A 21,365-nucleotide genomic window follows, 5' to 3' on the forward strand; every position below is an offset into this window, starting at 1 on the left:
GGCCCAACAAGTCCACATCAACCCTTCGAAAAGCAACCCACCCAGACCCATTCCCCTACATTTACCCCTTCACCGAACACTACGGGCAATTTGCCATGGCCAATTCACCTAACCTGCACATTTTTGAACTGTGGGAGGAAATCGGAGCACGCGGAGGAAACCCACACAGGCACAGGGAGAATGTGCAAACTCCACACAGACGGTTGCCTGAGGCGGGAAATGAACATGGGTCTCTGGTGCTGTGAGACAGCAGTGCTAACCACTGTGCCATCATGCCGCCCATAATGGATTGGGACAGTTCAAGGACAGCTTAGGATGGGCAGTAAATCCTGGCCTGGCCAATGATATCATGAGAGAAAAAGACAAATATACTGAAGTGTAGAAGATTGAAGGATGACCTGATTAAGTTTTTTAAAAGTTGTTTTTTTTTAAAATTGGTAGGGCAAATGATCAAAAAAATCATCTTGTAATGTGAATTGGGATTAAGTTAGAGCTGGAGAATTTAGAAAGGAGTTGAGAAGCCACTTTTTTCAAATGAAGGGCAGTGGAAATCTCCCCACCTGACTGTGGACGGTGGGGACTGTCGGAGTGAAGGATTTGAAGAAATAAGGGAATCAAAGGATGTAGAAAAAGATGATTAAATGGAATTGTAACACACATCAACCATAATGTAACTTAAAGGAGTAGGTTTGAGGGGCCTGATTGGTCTCCTCACTGTTTCTGTGTAAAGTTGTGATAAACTTTTAATTGTGTGGTTTTCGTTTTTGCAGAACACGCTGCAGAAGGGCTGGCCCTGTTGCAGTGTCTACAAAGGATATTAGCCAAGTTGCTGCAATATTTAAAGTGAGGGGCCGCTGTCTGGACTGTCGAAAGTTGTTTGTGGATGACAATCAGATCAATCAGCACACTCAACAAACCATGCACAATATCCAGTGGATTCGCACCATGGAGAAGGCCATCTTGGAGTTTTGTCACTTCAATGAGAAGAGCAAGATTCCCTCTGATCTCCGTATGCTTTTGGATCAGTCCAAGGCCAAGAAGAACTCTCCGTTCAAAAGACCCTTGGCTGAGACATGTTCTAGTGAGGCTGCCGCACCCAATTCCAGCAAGAGAACCAGGAGCGAAAGCAACAGCATGCAGTTCAAGGAGGAAAAGGTAGAGGGTGACAACCAGTCAGGAGCCAGGGTATGGTACTGTGAATGCCATCAACGGTTTGACAATGAAGAGGCAGTGGAGAAACACGTCATGGCAGCCAATGGCATCCTTCACAAGTGTTTGGTGTGTGGCAAATTGGCACATGATGCTGGAATCATCGCATTGCACATGAGCCGTAGTCATGGGGGTGCCCACTTGACCAACCACCGTTTATGGTGTGAACGCTGCCACGTAGAAATCCTAAGGAAAGAGGATCTGATGGCCCACATTGTGGAGTGCCACAGTGGCCATGCTTACTATTATGAGAAGCAAGTGGATAAAGAGGATTTGATGGCTTTTGAGCCTTCTTCATCCAGATCAGCATGGAACTCAATGGATTTGGCAGGCAAAGATGGTGGCCGACTGCAGCTTGATCCAGATAGTCCTGAACCAGAAGATGTTCTGGCCAGTGGCTCCTGGCAGTGTCGGTTGTGTGAAGAGATGTTTGATTCAGAGGATGGTGTTGCCAAACACTGTGGCTGCTTGGCAAACCACCAGTTTCACAAATACAGCTGTGGCTTGTGCAAGAAACACTTCCATAGAGTGGAAACCTTGTACCGTCACGGTCGTGATCAGCACAACAATGAGCTAAACGTAAAGTACTTCTGTGGATTGTGTGACGACATTGAGTTTGACTCTGAAGGTGAATTTCTTGAGCATTACAAAATTTTCCACAGCACTGATTATGTCTTTGTGGAGCACGGAGATGCTGTGACCATGAAAGAAATGGAGGAAGAAACGCCAGAGGAACATTCACTGATGTCCTGTGGGTGTCAGCTGCAGTATAAATCCAAAAGATTAAGAAAGAAGGACAGCCAGAGGTGCTTGAGGAACCTGTTTGAACAAGGGGAGCTCTGGTTTCGTTGCTCGTGTTCAGCAACAGCGCAATCCGAGGAAGAACTCCGAAATCATCTGGTGGAATGCCATGGGATGAGGAAGGCAGTCACCAGATCTATTACCATCAAATGCGTTTGTGGTAGGGCTTTCAATGACAGTGAAAGTGCCCAAATGCATTACCACGGGAAGCATTGCTCTGTTCAGGAGCAGCAGGCGGTTCCTTCATTGCCAGTTGATTGTGAAGTTAACACTCCTCATGTGACCACATTATGCAGCAACACCATGGGGGCACCTCAGGATGACAACACAGAGCCTTCATCCAGTCATGAAGTCCTTCCAACAACTGCAGGTAGCCTTTGTATTGCACGTGCCCAGTCCATGCCAGCGAGCAGGTCAGTAGTATCTCTTCCTCGGGAAGGCAGGGAAGTCACTGGTTGTGTCATGGGACAAACGCAGAAAGGTAGTGGGCTATGGATTGAACAGAGGGAGGGCATGTTTAGCATAGCAGTGTTAACTACTAATCCTGTAGCCCCTATTACAGATGACCAAAATACTTTAAAGATGGCTCACTCTGACTTGCTGGCTCTGGAACTCTTTATTTATAGTGGAATCTGTTAATTATATACACTTTGGAGACACTGGGATTATCTGTCTTTTTTTCTTTGCGGGTACCTTATTTTCTTCATAACAGCTTGTATTTGTATAGTCTTGGTAATAGCATTAAAATCTCTAAAGGCACCATTATAGAACATGATAATCTAGCATCCATATTGAGACAAACTGTTCTATCTCCAGGACAGATGGGTGAGCATTTGATGCTAGAGATGGAGAGTTTGCTGCCACAATGCATGCTGGGTAAAGAGTTCTCTATTCTACAAAAGACATTTCTTTCTCAAAATCTTCTGCTTTCTCACATTAACCAGAGTACATTCACCTCACTGCAGTTTGGGGTCTGAAAGAAAGCAAATTTTAAGGAGAACTGTCATGATCATAATTTTAAGTTCAAAATGTAGCAGCTTTGTGGCAGATTGCGTCTCTTATATTGGTGTAAAAGAGCTTGGTGCATTGAAGGCTGCTTTTATAACTTGTAACTTTTCAATCTCTAATTTTACAGCGTCACGTTTTTTCCTGACAAATTATTTTTGACAGTAAGTTGGGGAGATGGGACATGTATTATGGAAACTTCACAGTGGTTATTGGTTTTTGAAGAAATATGGACTGAGGTTTTCCACTCTGTGCATAGAAGTTCACTGTAAGGGCTGGTAGATCCCATGTGAAAATTGCAAAAATGGAATAACACTACCATAAAGGAGAAAATAAGTGAAATCATCAGACAAATTGGATCATAGATTTAGATTTTATTGTTACATATACTGAAGTACAGGAGTACATTGAAAAGTGTATAATGTTCCCACACATGGCACCATCTTAGGCACCTAGGTGTAGGTCGTTCATCAGAGCGAATTGCCTTTAACAGGATTGACAAATTGCGGGCGTTGTGTGGATAATGCAAACTTTCTACTCTTACTGAATGGGTATAGCAATTTTCTATTAGTGATCTTCTACAGTGCGACTTTCTGTAGCACAAGGTTACAGAGGAACACAACTGTCACGTTATAGCAGAATGACCAGTACAAAAAAAAAGCTTAGTATTAAGAGAAATGAGGGTTTAAAACTTAAGCATTACTTCATAGAGTAGCAGAAAAATAAAGAAATAGGTAATAGTTCACATTAAAGTCTTTTGTACTTTAAACTAGTAAAATAGAGGAATAAGTTTAAAGTTCAACAGTCTTTGATGAATCCTCCGCTTATCATGCTCTGCTGTCTGTTCGTGATGCTGCTGCCGTAGATACCATTGCTACTGCTGGGACTGTTGTCATTTCCAGAGCTGAGCATTGCAGACCCAGTCAGAGTACAAACATTTAATACTCTCAACAAATATCAATGTATGTGATAACTACTATGAATTGATGGTGGAGCGAGTGAATGTTTGTAGATGTGGTGCCGGTCAGCAGGCCCTACTGGTCCCGGATGACACCAAACCCCCCTCCCAGGTCCCACTGCAACAAGAACAACCACTTCGCCAACTGTAGTCATCAACAAATCTGCCTATAAAATTTCATGTGTGCAACCACACAGAAACTGGAAAGCATAATGCAGCCGCCTCCAAAATTGCTGACCACAGAACACTGCAGGTGTCCAACTGTAGCCATGCAACAAAATAGGGAGCTCAGCCACAAATTGGTGTTAAATGGGGTTTCAATATAGCCAATGTACATAACACTCTGTGCCGACAAATCAGTTTGATGTGAAAGAAACTAGTAAAAAAAGTAGATACCCAGTAAAGTATGTTAAAATGAATTTATGTTTTGATTAGTTCATTCCTTACATTGATTTCACCTTGCACAGTAATAGGTGTTTCAAATAATTAGGACTTAGCTGTGGAAAAGCTCAGTAATTTGCGTTTGGCTTAACATGCCATCTTCATATGGATTTACCATGTCATCAGTGCAGTCGATAGTGTGGTGCTGGACAAGCACAGCAGGTCAGGCAGCATCTGAGGAGCAGGAGAATCAACGTTTCAGGCATAAGCCCTTCATCAGGATGCCCCTTTGATGAAGGGCTTATTCCCGAAACATCAATTTTCCTGCTTCTCAGATGCTGCCTGATCTGCTGTGCTTTGCTAGCACCACACTCTTGGCTCTGATCTCCAGTGTCATCAGCCCTCACTTTCTACAATGTCATCAATGCAGTCAAGCAAGTCTTGTATTTTTGTGCTGCAGTACAACATCCTAGAATGTCTACAGTGGTTTCATTACCATTGATATTGGGACTGATCATAGCAGTGACCTGCTTTGTGCTTTGCCTTCCACCATAACATGCTTCGATTGTCATCATTTTAAACAGAAATCAGTAGAGTTTGGTTCAAAAACATTTTCTAGAATATGCAGGTCATCCTTGTCATCCACAAGGGATAGGGGCATGCACTCCCCATGGATAACAAAAAAACTGCCAAGGACCATATCCATCGGAATGGATAAGGCAATGTAGGGAAAAAATGGCATCAGAGGCCAACCTTGTGAGTGTGCAGATCCTTGAGTAGCGATTCAGCAGATAATGAGGGTGAGGTGTACTTGTTCAGGATGTGAGAAGACCATTTTGTCACCATTGCTGCAGGTCTACTTGACTGTAAGCTCAAACGTAGCGTACCTCTGCTCCATTTGATTGCCAGCAATGTTCTCTCTAAATTGCATGGCTGTGCACATATAATTGCTCCAAGGTTCCGTACATGGGACCGTGGTGGAGGCATTGACTTCGGGTTCCAGACGTTGCTGCTGCACATGGACCTGGGAGGCCCGTGCAGCCGGAAAGAAAATGATAGGAAATGCTGCATGACAGATGTGTGAGAGTTTGGCTAATCCAAAGTCACCAGTCTAAAGATTTGGCTGTTTATGAGCATCTTCTTATTAGATCTCGTATTTTGCCACCAGGAATGAATGGCAATTTTGTATCTGGTGTTTTAGATGATCTGGCAATTTCACTGTAGAAACAAGAGACTGACTTAAGCTATCATTTCAGTTCAGGGTCTACCTCTGCTAGTTGACAAGTCAATATTTCCTTCCAGCCTATATGTGAAGTTAATTCATACACTTTGTTCGTGTAGCACATTAACTCTTTTGTGGAAAAGAAAATCTATTGATCTACCATGCTCTTTCCCCAACCTCATCAATTGGAGAGCAAGCTCCAGATTTCCACTATCTTTTTATGGAGAAAACTTCCTGAGATCATTCCGAATGACTTGACTCTAATTTTGAGGTCATCCCCCTTAATTCTGGACCTTTCCACAAAGGAAATGGCTTCTCTCTAACATACCAACTTTAATCATCTTCAAAACTTCAATCAGTTTACTATTATGAAGATTAAGGTAAAGTTGCCATAACCTGACTCGACCATAGGACTGCTGTCTACATTAGAGGGGACAACTGGTGGTTTAACCTGAGGGTCACCATGCCTTAGGTGAGGGAAGAGGTTGAGAAGGAGCGTCCTTCATTGTCACCTCAGCCGAACCTTTGCTTTTGCTATCACTCAGCTTCGCAAGCCAGCTGTACAGCCAAGTGACCTCATTATTAGTTTTCTAAGTAATATGACCTTTCTATTTAACCCTTTATAACTCTTGTAGGATGTTACTGAATCTGCATTGTATCCTGTCCGAGATGAAGGTAGTCTTACAGATGTATTATTTCTGTGATGACCGTAGAACTAAACAAATTTACTCCAAATGGGCTTGATACTGACCACGTTCAAATACAAAACACTGTAAATGTTGGAAATACTCAGTTCAGACATTATCTGTGAACAGAGAAAAAGAGTTAATATTTCATCAGAACTGAGACAAGTTTATTGACCTGAAATATTAAATTTGTTTATCTCTGCATAGAGGCTGACAAATTCATTAATAGTGAGTATTTTTGTCTGATCTCTGTGGCAGCCATGTCTTTTGTTTAATCTAGGTTTCAAACTGTTGCAAGTTAAATGCCAAAGGCATTTTGAATGGTCCAGACTAATTCAGACTCTATTAGTAGTATATTTTAGTCTAACAGAGTTTAAAAACTAGGGTAATGTAGGTGCCTGTTCTTGTTGGACATGGTTAACTAAAGTGGCTCATTCATGCTTGAAGGTAAAGGTGAGAACCATCACACTATTGAAGAAATAAATGATGATTTAGATAATTGAGATAATCACTTGAAACATCATGGAATGCAATGCTACAGGCCAAGTGCTGCATATGGGATTGGGATAGATAGGTGCTTGATGATAAGTGCAATCACAACGGGCTGAAGAGTGTTTTTCCATGTTGTTGAACTGTATGACATAGCTTTTATATTCCATCTTCACCCTCCTATATTGTCACAAGTGGAACTAGACATTTTCCAAACTTGATATCCTATTTGACCATGAGCTGAGAATCTGAACTTAACTGTACTCCATCACTAGGACAGTGTATTTTCATCTCCTTAACATTGGTTACGTAGAATATATAGCACAAAGGCCATTTGGTGTATCTGGTCATTGTTGGTGTGTATGCTCCACAAACACCTTTTCCCACCCCTCTTCCTTCAACTCATTTATCCTGCCTTGAAAATGCATCCACAGCAGGTGTGTGCACATCAGAATGTTTCTTCAGAGTAGGAAGAGGACGGTACATGTTGCTGATTTCTGTTTGTTGTCCAATGTGAAGTAAGATGTAATATTTTAATTGTGTGAAAAATGTTTTGGTAAAGTTCAGGATGGTTTAATTTTATCTGACAGTGCAATACTTGTAAACTGAGTAATTTTAATATAACCACCAGTAACCTCCACATTTAAAAAAAAGCAGGAGTGACCAGGGTTGTTTTTGAGGTGAAGTTAAATATGGTTCTTAGGGATAAAGTGATCAAAGAGTGTGGGGAGAAAGCAGGAACTGAGTTCTGAGTTTAATAATTAGCCATATTCACATTGAATGGTAGAGCAGGCTGAAAAAGCAGAATGATGTACGTCTGCTCCTATCTAGTGCTTTTCTGAATCTTTGACAGTCACCTAATTTTTAACTTCACTGGATGGGTAGGTTGGATTAAAAATTCCTTCGTACCTTCTTTAAACAACCCATTCTGGATACACCTGGTAAAAGTTCCCAGTTCTTGCTGGAGTCATGATCTTGTGCACTGTTCAACTGTCCACTGTCTCTAAATCAACGTCCTATGATTGCTGGAGTTGTGAATGAAGCAGGGCGGCCAATCAGGGACTTTGGGGAAAGGTGGGACTAACAGTCTGTGCCCTAAACCAGTGAGATATTATGACTGAGAAATGTGAATGAAGGTAAAGAGTTGGAATCAAGTTTAGAAAGAGGAATAAAAAGAGGAACAGGAAGTTGGATTCTAAGATAGAGAAAATGAACAGATAGGAAAAGTGTGACAAAAATGCAAAATTTGTGCACTAATAATATTCAGTTGTTAACACCCTATTATTGTGGCACTGGAAAAGCACTGCAGGTCAGGCAGCATCCAAGGAACAGGATGTCGACTTGTAGGGCATAAGCTGTGCTTTCCCAGCACCACACATTTTGACTCTAATCTCCAGCATCTGCAGTCCTCACTTTCTCCAAAACCCTACTATTGTTCAATTTAGCACAGTGTTTCTTGCTATGTAGTGTACTCATACTTTATCCTCATGACTTACTGAAGTTACAAGTTTACAACAATTTGTTTGGAACAATAAAGTCTTTTTTTTCTCTCCCCGTTTCCCTAACTAATAGAAAAGGAAAGAATAAACCAGGAAGAAGACATAGAGTTGCCTGACTTGGACCTACTACGCACAATGACACATCTTGTATTCATCGATTTGGATAACTGGGCGGGCTTTTTCAACCACTTACCAGGACATCTTAACCAAGGCACATTTTTCTGGGGATTTCAAGGTTAGTTCAAAATATTGAGTTTTTTGGGGTGACGGAGGAAGGGAGGGTTGCTTTTGAAGGAGAAAGCTCTTAAAAAATGTAAAGGTTACATGATACCAGGCTTAACAATGAGGAAACTAAGGTGATTCATAACACTGAGGTAAAAGTATTGGAGGAACAAAAGTCTGATAATACTTCAAGTCCTGAAGGTGTACATTCTGGATTTGCAAATGGTATTGATGCAGGGTTTGTCGGTGTACTGGCTGACGTTCCCTTGAAACTGCATGGCCATGCATGTTGAGCACCCTGCTCATGAGTTCACTTCTGCATTCTCCTGCCACTGCACATAGACCTCAGAAGGCCTTGTGGTGGTTGGAGAAATCAGCGGCAACATGGGCACTAGTTTTGACTTGGCAAAATTTTCGAGATCCTGCAGCACTCCCAGCAGATTGGAAGTTGAGTCTAACACTGTTATTCACTTGGGTTACCAACTTCACGTGACCAGGTTTTGGGAGTTTTTGGCAGAGGAGGCAGTCTCTGAATCCTAGCAGTGTGGCAACGGTGGGTGAATGCATCAAGGCATAAGGCAAGTTCCCAAGCTGCAGATTCTAGTGGGGAGGAGATAGGTTTTGTTGCATGCAAATAAACAAAAGTACTTTGTGTCAATCTCCTTGCTCAGGATTGGCCTGTTAAAATATGGCTGCATTCACGTATCTGTTGGAACCACAATTTGGCACTGGTTCTTTCAAAGCAGCTGCTGCAGAATCTTCACCCCCTTGCGCACACAGGGCTGTGATACAGAACTGCCTTGTCTTTCCATTCTCCAAACAGTGATGACACTGGTCTGTGCTATCCTGATGGTTACATTAGTAACAGACTCAACATTGTGATGTTCACTACTCCTGGTGTTATAGCAAACAGAGCCCAAGTCTGGCTGAGCAAGCTCCCTTCTGGTAACTGTGGCCCCTGTCTGCTTTTTGCAGAAGTTCATCTGTCTACTCAGACTGTGTTCAGCCTCACAGGCCAGAGGCAAATGAGCAGTCCACTGAGCCTCCTACTCAGCAAACTCTCACCCAGACAAGCAACAGTTGCCAATCCATTGTACACTTTTACTATATACGGCATACTCGCATATACTATTCTCGACAACTGTATGTCAGACTTTAGCCTTTAACCATCTTAGTGTGAAAGAACAGGCAACAATGTTAGAGCACAGAATACATGTGTGAGCTATATCAACACCAATTTTTCATGCTGAATACAATGGTTGGCTCACTGTTTAAAATGAATGCTGAGCAGCTGTGAACAAGTCATGGTGAGTAGTAATGTAATTCCTTAAATTAACATTTTTAAATCTCCTGGGTTGATTTCAATAGCCAGAAGGAGATCTATGCTGATTTCAGGAAACTCCCAACCATTCTGGGAGGATTGGAGACTCTATTAATTAGAGAAGGATGGAGAAAGAAAATAGAGAACAGACTGGTTCACCTGACATCAAACATCAGGAAATTGTTGGGATCTATCATTAAGAATCTCTTGATACACTTGGAAAAGCATAATGTGGTTAGAACAAATCGTTATAGTTTGACCAAAGGGAAATCTTTGACATATTTATTGAGGAATTTTTGAGTATGTAACTCATAGGGTAAATAAAGTGGTAGTTGTGTTTTATTTGAATTATCAATTATTATTAGTTAAGGGGCTCCACAGATGATTAGTATAGAAGAGCAGGGCTGATGGTGTTCGGAGATGGTATTAGCTTGTATAGAGCATTGGTTAAAGTATATGGATAAACAAGGCATTTTCAAGTTAATATGCTGTGAGTAATGGAGTGCCATGTGGATTCATGCTGGTGTCTCAGCTATTTACAATTTATATTAATGGCTTAAACAAAGAGGCAGAATGATATATCTAAGTTTGCTGATGATACAAAGCTGTGAAGACACTTTGAGATATAGAGAGATTACATGAATGGACCACAAGGTAGAAGATAGTGTATTCTCTTGGAAAGTGTGAGGTTATACACACTGGTTGTAAAAATGTAAAAATAGATTTTTAAAGTGTGAAACTTTTAAATGTTGATGTTCAGAGACACTTGGATATACTCGTACAGGGTACGTAAGATAGCCTGCAAGAACAGTAAACAATTAGGAGAACAAATGTTTTGTTGGTTTTTATTACAAAGGAATTGGAATGCAATTGATGCTACAATTGTACTGGATTACTGGTTCCATCCACAAGAATGACTTCTGTGACAGTGCAGCACACCCTCAAGATTTTAGTAGAGTGTCAGTTTACATTATCATACTCAGATCTTTGAGTGGAAGTTGAATCTACACCTTCTAACTAGGAAGCAAGATTGTTAATCTCTGAGTCAAGGCCAGCATTAAAATCATGAACATGTATCTGTGCTGTTCCATAGTACTAAACCTACTATAGGCAGAGTAATTTGCTCTTGTCTGTGTGTTTTTTAAAACTACAAAAACATTTCACCTTTTGCTCAGCGAAATCATGGAGTTTTTACAACATAGAAAGAGGACCTTTGGCCCATTGTGCCTGCACCAGCCATCAAGCATCCATCTATTTTAATCCTGTTGCCCACACTTGACCCATCATCTTTTATTCTTTGGTGTTTTAGATGCTCATCTAAATACTTTTTAAATGCCTTGAGGATTGCTGTCTCTATTAGCCTTTTTAGGTAGTAAGTTCAGATACCCACTACCACCTTGGTGGAAAAAGAAAATTCCTTGTATCTTCTCTATATCTTCTGTTCCTTAACTTGAATCTCTTCCCTTGGTTCCCACATGGGCCTGGTTACTTGTACACTGTCATGCCTGCGAAAACCACTAACAATTTCTCCTTCTCCATGCTAATTTAAGTATATTATAGTCCCACTCCCTGACTTAGATGCCTACATCTTCCTTCACTTGAGTGAATACAGATTCAAAGTGCTCACTTAACCTCAGTGATGTCTTCTGGTTTCACACACACAGTTCCTAATGCGCTTTACTGTTTTCCTGGTTATTTTCTTGTCTCTAAAATACAAATAAAAAACCTTTGGAGTTTCATTATTGTTACCTGCAAGTCTCCTCTTCACTCTCCTAATGTATTTCTTTAAGTGACCCCTGCTTTTTCTATATTCCTCTCGAAGTATACAATTTTAGCCTTTGATATATGCCATATACTTCATTTGCTTGCTTATCCAATGTTGCATGTCCCTTACCATCCAAACTTCTCTGGACTTGTTGATCCCACCTTCTCCTGTATGGAAACATATTGACCCTGCACATTCAAAATTACCCTTTTGGATCACTCCCATGGCTTCGATATGGATTTTCCTGCAAATAGCTGTTCCCAGTCCATTTTGGCCAGATCTTGACTAGTACTAAAATAAGCCTTCCCCAACTTCAGGACCTTTGTTTCTGGTACATGTTTGTTTTTATACATAAGTACTTTAAATCTTATTGAATTATGGTCACTACCACTAAAATACCCCATCCACCACTTGCCTGGCTTTGTTCCCTAAAATTAGGTTCAGTGTTGCTCCCTGTCTTGTAAGATTTTAAACAATCTGACTTAAACTGTTCTCCTGGATGCGTTTTAAGAATTCTGCTCCTTCTAAATCTTTCAAACTTTGTCTATCCCAGATAACATTAGGGAAGTTGAAATCTCTTATTACCCTACTTTCTATTTGTCCCTGATTGTTCAGCGGTCTGTAGTGCACCTTTTGCAAAGTGCCCCCTTTTTATTTTGAAGTTCTATCCAGACAGCTTCATTTTGGAAACCTACAAAGATACCATCCCTTCTTATTGCAGTAATTGATTCCTTGATCAATCTTTTATATCACACCCCTGTTTTACCTAAAGAATCTATATTCAATCCTGCCCTTCCCTCAACAATGTCTCCATGATAGCAATCATATCACATCCCCACGTGTTAATCAGCACCTTGGCTCCTTGTATCAATTCAAAGTAAAGGTTCCTTGTCATGCTCCCATGTGCATTAACTTATCTATATTTACACTGCCTTCAAGACTGATTTGGGGTTCTTTTAGACTTGTCTGCACATCACCCCCATCCCATTCCCTTTCTAATTAATTTTAAATATCCACTCATCACACAAGCAGCCGCTCCCTCCTGCAAAAATGTTGGTCTCTCCAGTCCGATGCAACCTTCAAGTAAGATTGAATGTTTTCTCTTGCTTTTGAGCTCCACACCCACCAATTTTTATTAATTCTTTGCTTGTTTCCCTTTTGGTCTTTTAAAGAATTAACTTCACATCCTATTTTGGAGTCTTTGTATATTTCAACATCACTCACTCTGGGCTTTTATTCAAATCATTAATGTGTGACATTATGTAGCACTTTGAACCTTGAAAGATGTCCCAATGCACTTTACAGGAGCGTTATCAAACAAAGTTTTATGCCGAAGTGGCCTGGCTAATCCCTGTGTAAAATCTTTGCCCACTTGTAGCCATCTGAAAACCAGTCAACATTTTTGTTAACATTTTACAAGGCACAAAACCTCATTTGCTGTCATCTCCACCAACATTATACCCTTAAAGTAAACTTAAGTTATTACTTTAACATAAGATAGATCAGGTTTCGGGTAGGAACAGGGAGAAAATTTTAACTTCATGCTTATTAAATTTAAATGCAATGTTAGGAGTAAGTAATACCCATTTAATTCCTGAGTGAGAGTTTCCTAGGTGTGCAAAAGCAGCTGTATGCTTTCGTTGAGATTGTTAGATTATGAGAGTTGCAAGTCTCAACATCCTTTCCTTAGCAATGACTTATGTGAGTTTTTAAAAAAAACCTCATCTATTCTTATTATTTAAATTGTTTTTCTAATTCATTTTCCATAGGTGGAAAGACTAATTGGAAGCCACCAGAAAACTGTCCTGTCTACAATTTTCTCGTCAACACTGGATGTTTTTTCCTTCATCCACGATGCAGTACTAGGAAGGATGCTGCTGATTTTGCCATCTGCATGCATGTTTGTGTTCTTGTCTTATTATGCAAATCAATAGCTAGAGATAATTGTTCATGTTGCAAGGTGTGAGAAAAGCCAAGTCTTGTTTTCTTTTTAGTTGGGACCATGATGAATTGGGTCCTGAAATGAAAATGCCAAGTTGCAAAGATCTCTAAGTAATGGCAAACTTTACGGGGCACTGGAATGCAAGAGGCAGCTTAGAAATCCCAGAATGAGTTTGGATGTTACTATGGCTGAGCTGAATGGTGGCAGTTAAGTCAGGAATTTGGATTTATGTGGTTGTTTTCACACTGTTGTGCTATCCTGAAGTGCATTAGAGCCAAGGATGTCCTTTTGAAGTATAATATAGGAAATGCAGTGACCAATTTATGAGCAGCACATCCCCAGTAATAGTGAGTGGCTAATCCATTTTAGATGTCATTTGAAGGCTAAAGATTTTCACTCGGTTGCAGGAGTGGGCCATTTAACCATTTGAATCTGTTCCGCCATTCATTGTGTTCTTACTTGCTTTTCCTGAAGAAGGGCTCATGCCCGAAACGTCAATTCTCCTGCTCCTTGGATGCTGCCAGACCTGCTGCGCTTTTCCAACAACACATTTTCAGCTTACTTGCTTTTCAGCCTAACTCCATATATCTGCTTTTGTCCCCCAAGTCCATGCAAGGGGTCACATAGACACCTGGAGGTCAAAACGTTCCAATTGTTTAAGAAAATTAAGGACAGTTAGCCATAGTCCATAAAGGGCCATGGGCATCTCTCTCCATTATAAAATAGACAACTGGTGGTATGTAACTGGAAGGAAACTCCTCCAGAAGGCTCCATGAACTGTTATTGAGTTGAACTCTCACCACTGGCATTTCTCTGCATCACACTTTAGCCACCTGAGCTAACTGAGCAATGGGGGAAGGGAGGCAAGTGCAGCTCACTTCCTGAATGCACGAATTAAATTACCTACCTCGCCTATCATTGTGCCATAATCTTTGAAACAGTTGCCATGAATGTTTGGCATTGCTTCTGTCACTGCATTGTGTAATCATCAACTAAAAAACAAAACTATTCCCATTGCATTGACCACCCACATTTGTACTGGAAGCACTAACACTTGACACAATCCAATAAGTAGTTCTCCATTTTTAAAAAGCTTTGTGGTTTTAAAGAAAGCCTTACATTTAGATAATAGTTTTTATGACCATGGGACATATCAAAGTGATTTACAGCCAGTGAAGTATATTGGAAGCATATTCAAAAATTGTTGTAATGTAGGAAAAGGCAGTATTGGTCCTCAAGCTGTTCCAGTCAGTTGTTCACACCTCACTAAGGTGGAAGTAGCCTAATGGTGAGCAGCAGGAAGAATCTGGCTAGCACTTAGTGTGATTTACTATTCTCTTTAAGAAAAAACAATTTGAACCCCTAGTTTTGATTTTACTGCATCTGACAAACAAATTGCATGACCATGATGGAGACCACCTTCAAGGTTGTTATATGTAACTCAATCCAGGGGAAACTTGACCTGCCACAGGAGGTACATTGAGAGCAATGGCAGATACCGAAGATCTAATTTGGATAATCATTTCAGAAAGTTGGTCGACCATTTATTTGCTGAACCCTTTTTTCATGGTGGTTCAGTGATTAGCACTGCTGTGTCTCAGCGCCAGGGTTTCCGGTTTGATTCCACCATCAGGTGGAGTCTGCACGTTGTTCCTGTGTCTACATGGGTTTCCTCCTCATGCTTCAGTTTCCTCACACGGTAGAAAGATATGCAGGTTAGGTGGATTGGCCATATTCAATTTCCCATAGTATTCAGGGAGGTGGATTAACGCTGGGAAATGCAAGGTTACAGGGATAGGGGAGGTAGTGGTCCTGGATGGGATGCTCTTCACAAGGTTGGTATGGTCTCGACGGGCTGAGTGGTCTCCTTCTGCTCTGTAGGGAACCTATGAAATCTCAAATAACCCATGTTCTGTTTTGCTTCTGTCAATATTAATAACCAGTAGGGAGAAAGGCAAACAGAAATCACAGAATCGTACAGCACTAAAGAAGACTATTTGACCCATTGTGTCTGAGCTTACCTTCTGCCACTTTAACTTTATTAACTGTCAAGGCCCCTCTAAATACCACTTAATCTTTCTGCTATAAAGTGAACAAGCCCTAGCCTCTTCAGTCGCTGTATAACAGACTTGCCTTATTCCTTACACCATTTTAGTAAATCTGTGCCCTCTCAAAGCCTTTGCATTCTTCCTAAATTGTGCCTGGAATTAGTCACAATATAGCATCTGACTCCAAACCACTGATTTATAAATGTTTTGCTTAGTTCCTTCATTTTGTATTCTGTGTCACCATTTGTAAACTTGGAAATACTGTAGTTTTTGGCTTCCTCAACTTCTGTATCTTCAAAGATTTATGTATCTGAATTCTCAGGTATTTTTCCCAGGCATCCTTTACTATTGTACCCATTAAATGATATAATTGAGGAATAGACGGTTTGAACTTCTAACAAATGATAGACAGTTAACATTTTTTTGTCTCTCTCTTTTTTCCAACTCCTCCTTCCTTTTGTGACCTTCCCTCCTCCTCTATCCTTGTGTCACCTTCACCCCTAATTTTACAGGCTGGCCGTATGGATGAGCAATTGCCAAAGCATATCCCTTTCACCGTACTGTCTGGAGACAAGGGCTTCGAGGAACTGAAGAATCAGTTGAAGAAAACGATGCGTCCTGGCCACGTTCTGAATCCCCACCAGATGGAAGGGGAGCTGATGTGTGCCTTACTGAATAGTATATCAGATATTGGGAAAGGTGGGGCTGAAGCAATAAGATAATTGAAAAAAAAGGTTAAATCCCATGACACTGCTTATCTGGAATAAATGCGTCTATGACTCCTACATTGATACTAGATGTAATTCTTTACTTTGGCTACCATAGCATTTTTGAGATACTTTTCTGAAGTTGTTAAAGTGTAGCTGTCAGTGAGAATTTCTCCATTTGGCTGTTTAGTTAGAAAGTTGCCACCAAACTAATAGCACAAACAAAAGCAAACTACACCAGTGACTGCCAGAAATCTGACATAAAGACAAAATGCTGGAAATACTCAATACTTCTTGCAGAATCTGTAGCGAGGGCAAAGGAGACGTAATGTTTCTAGTCAATAACAGGTTCTAAGTAAGACCAAAAAGAGAGAAGTGTGTGTTCAAGAGAGCAGGAGTGATTAAAGGAAACCGGGGGGACAGTTCAAGGCATGGTTAATTGACAGTTGCATGAAGACTTCAACTTTGTAGATGAGTAAAATAATGAAAACTAAATTTCAACTTTTTTTTAACTATAAATTGGGAATCTACACTTCCTTATTAACGAATTTAAAAGGCGAATAGAAATTTGGACCTTTGGAAATAGCCACAGGATCCTTACGGTACTTAAGGCAGTGACAAAGTGGTCATTTCACTGGGTTGGTAATCCAGAGCCTCAAGAATACTATCATATACATGTCCAGTTCCAGGAATATGTTCTGGAAGCCCCATGGAAGACAGTGAAATTTGAATTCAATTTTTTTTTTAAATTTGGAATAAAGAAAAACTAACCTAATGATGACTATTTAACCACTTTCAATTCTCATAAAAATTTGTCTTCGTCACTAATGTCCTTTGGGAATGGGAATCTACTGTTCTAACCTACTCTGGTCATCAACAATGTGATTCACAACAATGTGGTTAACTTTGGATTATCAAACACCTAACTAATTTAATCTCAAGTTCCTCTGATCATTCAGTGAGTAGCCATGCATGTTCCAGGTTTTTATTTATTCATTCATGGGATATGGATGTTGCTGGCCAGCATTTATTGCCCATCCCCAGTTTCCTAGAATGTTATAAAGAGTTAACCACATTGCTATTGGTCTGGAGTCATATGTAGGCCAGAGCAGGTAAGAATTGCAGATTTCAAACAGTTCTCCAGTTTCCTTTTGAAAGTTGCTGTTGAATATCCTTCCACACCTTTTTTAGGCAACATATCCCAGATTATCATAACTCACTGAATAAAATAAATTTGAAAAGATTACAGAGGCCTTTTTTTAAAAATTCCTCTCAAATTTGACCCTTCTCTGACTGATGTCACCTATCTTCTCGGCAGTGGGAATTTGTCATTCCTTCTTTACTCTTGTGATCTCTCGGATAATTATTCAACACCTTTGCTACTATTCTGCACACAGGAGAATAATTCGATCTTCTCCAGACTCTCCAAGTAACACAAAGTATGCTGTTCGTTCTTTAGGGTAAGAATGATTGAGGTCATCATCTGAGGGCTTACTAGGGTTCTAGTCGGTATGAAGATGATTGCGAAGGCTAATCTGCACCCACAAGATTCTGCAGATACCAGAATACGAGAGACAGTTGAGTTTTGGACAAGGTGCTAGACCTCTCCTTGCATTTTCTCTCTGTCCCTGATGAGGACCTGGCTTCAAAGGGGTCATTATCAAAATTCCTAAGCAAAGCGTTTTGAGATCCTTGTTCTTTGAGCCATCATTAAAATATACCCAGTACATGCAATAGTTGATTTATTTTGAGAAGGAAGTGTAAGGCATTCTGACTACATGGTCAGCCTGCCCTACTTGTGACTGAGTGTTAGGAATGCTTGCGATGCCACCTCAGGTGAGAACGTGTGTCTGCTCCTTTGTCCTGCCATCAAATCTTCAAAAGCTTCCAAAAAGAATTCAAATGAAAGTTGTTGAGCTAATTAGCCTGATTGTACTACACAGTCCATGTCTTCTGTGTGTAGAATGGGAGATCTTTCAGCTTGGTGGGCAAACTTACTATCATTTTTTTCCACACTGATATTCCTTCTGCTGAAGGCTACACTTGCTTTGGTAACTATCTTATATGAGTTCTTGCATATGATTGCACAACAATACAAGACAGCTCTTGAGAACATGTTGTACATTCTCTCAAAGGCTGCCTAATGGAACATTGTATTATCTTGAGCATTAAATTGCCCAAAGGCCATGTTCCAATAACTCTGAGCAACCCATTCCAAAATATAAGCACTTTGTTTTTCTTCTTTTCTTTCAAATCCTGGTAGAGTGTGATTCCAGACTTGGTCGGCTATAAATTGTAGTGCAGACATATTTGAATTATCTGGTTCAAGTGGGGTAAGGGCTAATAGTGGCCTAAATAAGCACGAGAAGCCTGGTCTATCGTAAAATATATGTAATGCTGAAAGGCCAGCAATTAAAGGAACTGAAAAGGGAGCAATTGAACACGACTTGCAGTGATGTGGAGTTGCTCTTGAAACCGATGGGCATTAGTTCAACCATGTAGGAATTCTGATCTACTGACTGAGCTTGAGCAAGCAGCTGGATGTTTGTAACTGTCTGTTAGACATTAAACACTTTTGGTTCCTCTTTGACCTCCAGGCCATGGCAGATGCATTGTTAACTTTGTTTTCTCTCTTGGGCTCCAGACAGTGATGATGAAGATGAAGTCCTCCAAAAAACGCTGGTATTGAGTTTGCAGGAGTCTATGGAAAAGCAGAAAACAACTCAAGAAGGTGCTCTTTCTGTCTTTGTAATCTATCACTTTTATTTGAGGAATTCTTTACTGAACTTAATGATCTTGGGTCTAGTTGATGGATCTTGGAGTTCAAGCTCCAAACCAGAACTTAAGAAGGACAAAAGATGACGTTTATCAAAGATAAATAAACTAAAAGGGGAAAACAAGTGAATGGTTGCTGATTCTTTTGCAGGAAAGCAAAAAAAAAAATTTTCCAGTTTGGTGGTGAAACCTTGCAAGTTGAGTTGAGGAAGTATTTGCTATTGGTTCGGCCCTAGTTGGAATATTGTCAGACTTTGGACACCACACTTTACCCAAGGTTGTCAAGGCCTTGGAGAGGTGCTGAAGAAATGTGTAAAAATAGTATCGGGAATGTGGAGTGGAACAGTTTGTGTGAAGGACAACAAACTGGAATTGTGCATTATGATAGAGGTGACAGAAATTGTGAAGGGTCTTGCCAGGATAAATATTAGTGGGCACAGAACACAGATTTAAGGTAATTGGCAACAAAAAAAGAGCAGCAATTTGTCTTAATTATAATCTGGAATACACCGTCTGAAAGGGCAGTGGAAGCAAATTTCATTTTTTAAAAGAGAATTGGATAAATACTTGAAAAGGGAGTGGTTTGCATGGCTATGTGTAAAGAGCAAGGCAGAGATATTCCAAAGAGCTTACACAGGCATTGTGAGCCGAATGGCATCCCCCTGTGCTGTAGAGTTCTAAACAATAATTCTATTTCAGCCAAAGAATAAAGTTTGTTATGTCTGTTATTTGTTCAGATGCTATTATCGAAGAAGCCATTTTGCGGAGCTTAGAAGAACAATGATTAAGGAGCCGTGATGGAATGGAGGAGTGAAACCCAAACCCCAGTCATCCAGATCAGCAAGAGTGCAGCGATGACAAACAAACCATGAGGAACAGAAGTAAACATGTTTTAGCATTCCTCCTAAGATGGAGAGCTGCCTTTCTTTTCCCGACCTCTCTGCAACTGGGAAGAAAGATTGCTCTTTCATAGCCCCTGAAAAGATTGAGGACAAGATACCTTTTGCTTGGTGGGAGAATGAGAACCTGCAGATGAGGCAGAGCGAGCACAAGGTTAAAGTGTCTGGGTTGCAATGGCACTTTATGCAGGTCGCTTGTTCCAACACAAGAAGTGAACAGTGAGAGGCTTAATCTGACAGTAAGTTTTTCATGTCCTATCATGGGCACCCTTAAGAATGCCATAGCAACTAAGCATGATCTTCACTTGCGGGAACAGTAGAGAATATCTACACATGCAGAGAGGAATAAGCATGATTTATTCAGGAATACAGCCAATACAGGGGAGCTCAACAACGTGTTTAATCTAACAAACCTGGCTACATTTTATTTTCCAATATATTTGTCAAATAACAGCTTCACAAAATAGAGCAGTTTTTGAAAGTATATTACAAATGTGAAAACATGAAAATAATTGTTTTTTTAAAAAGGGTTGTTGTAAATTGTGTAATGTGAAAGGTTTGGAAATGAAGCAGGGAGAGCAAAGCAGTAAATTCCTGGATTGGAATGTTGGTGTTACAAATTAACAAGTTGTAAATTTAAATGTAACTTTCAATAAAGGATTCTAAATGCTCGAGATCCAGTTAATTGTATGGTTTCTAATCCAAAGAGAAACTGAAAAACTCAGTAGCGGATGCAGACATGTTGCACTAACAAGCAAAGCACAGATTAGGTGCTGATCTGACAAACAGGGCAGTAACAACTCTAACACAAACAGTTCTCCATTTCCCATCATGATAGGCACCTGTTAGAATACCATAACAACTAAGCATGATTGGTACTTAGGGCTTAGTAGAAAACATCTATACTGTCACAGACTCTGAATTAACCACAGACAAACACAAAGTGGGGAACCGCATGTGATGGAAGTTTTGTGAAGTTTTTGTAATAACTTCTCCCAATTGATCAGTCTCTCAACTTATGCTCCTGATCAAAGTTTGGGAGAAGATTTGTAGCTCGGGTGCTCGTTGTTGTGGTTCTGTTCGACGAGCTGGAAATTTTTTGTTGCAAACGTTTCGTCCCCTGTCTAGGAGACATCCTCAGTGCTTGGGAGCCTCCTGTGAAGCGCTTCTGTGGTGTTTCCTCCGGCATTTATAGTGGCCTGTCCCTGCCATTTCCGGTTGTCAGTTTCAGCTGTCCGCTGTAGTGGCCGGTATATTGGGTCCAGGTCGATGTGTTTTTTGATGGAGTTTGTGGATGAGTGCCATGCTTCTAGGAATTCCCTGGCTGTTCTTTGTTTGGCTTGCCCTATAATGGTAGTGTTGTCCCAGTCGAATTCATGTTGCTTGTCGTCTGCGTGTGTGGCTACTAAGGATAGCTGGTCGTGTTGTTTCGTGGC

General features: G+C 40.5%; 1 protein-coding gene across 4 annotated transcripts in view; it reads left to right on the top strand.

The window, feature by feature from the left end:
* The window catches only part of znf451 (zinc finger protein 451), a 96,812-nt gene extending 76,209 nt beyond the window's left edge, over positions 1-20,603 (top strand). For all 4 annotated transcript variants that reach the window (XM_043681314.1, XM_043681333.1, XM_043681324.1 and 1 more), the window contains exons 10-15: positions 771-2,380; positions 8,324-8,485; positions 13,328-13,458; positions 16,061-16,247; positions 18,900-18,986; positions 19,768-20,603. In XM_043681314.1, the coding sequence (XP_043537249.1) occupies positions 771-2,380; positions 8,324-8,485; positions 13,328-13,458; positions 16,061-16,247; positions 18,900-18,986; positions 19,768-19,814 (2,224 nt within the window). In that variant the 3' untranslated portion in view covers positions 19,815-20,603. The remainder of the gene's footprint in view (positions 1-770; positions 2,381-8,323; positions 8,486-13,327; positions 13,459-16,060; positions 16,248-18,899; positions 18,987-19,767) is intronic.
* Positions 20,604-21,365: the final 762 nt, after the last annotated feature.

The sequence above is a fragment of the Chiloscyllium plagiosum genome, chromosome 3, assembly GCF_004010195.1.
Source record: "Chiloscyllium plagiosum isolate BGI_BamShark_2017 chromosome 3, ASM401019v2, whole genome shotgun sequence".
In the NCBI taxonomy this organism is placed as follows: domain Eukaryota; kingdom Metazoa; phylum Chordata; class Chondrichthyes; order Orectolobiformes; family Hemiscylliidae; genus Chiloscyllium; species Chiloscyllium plagiosum.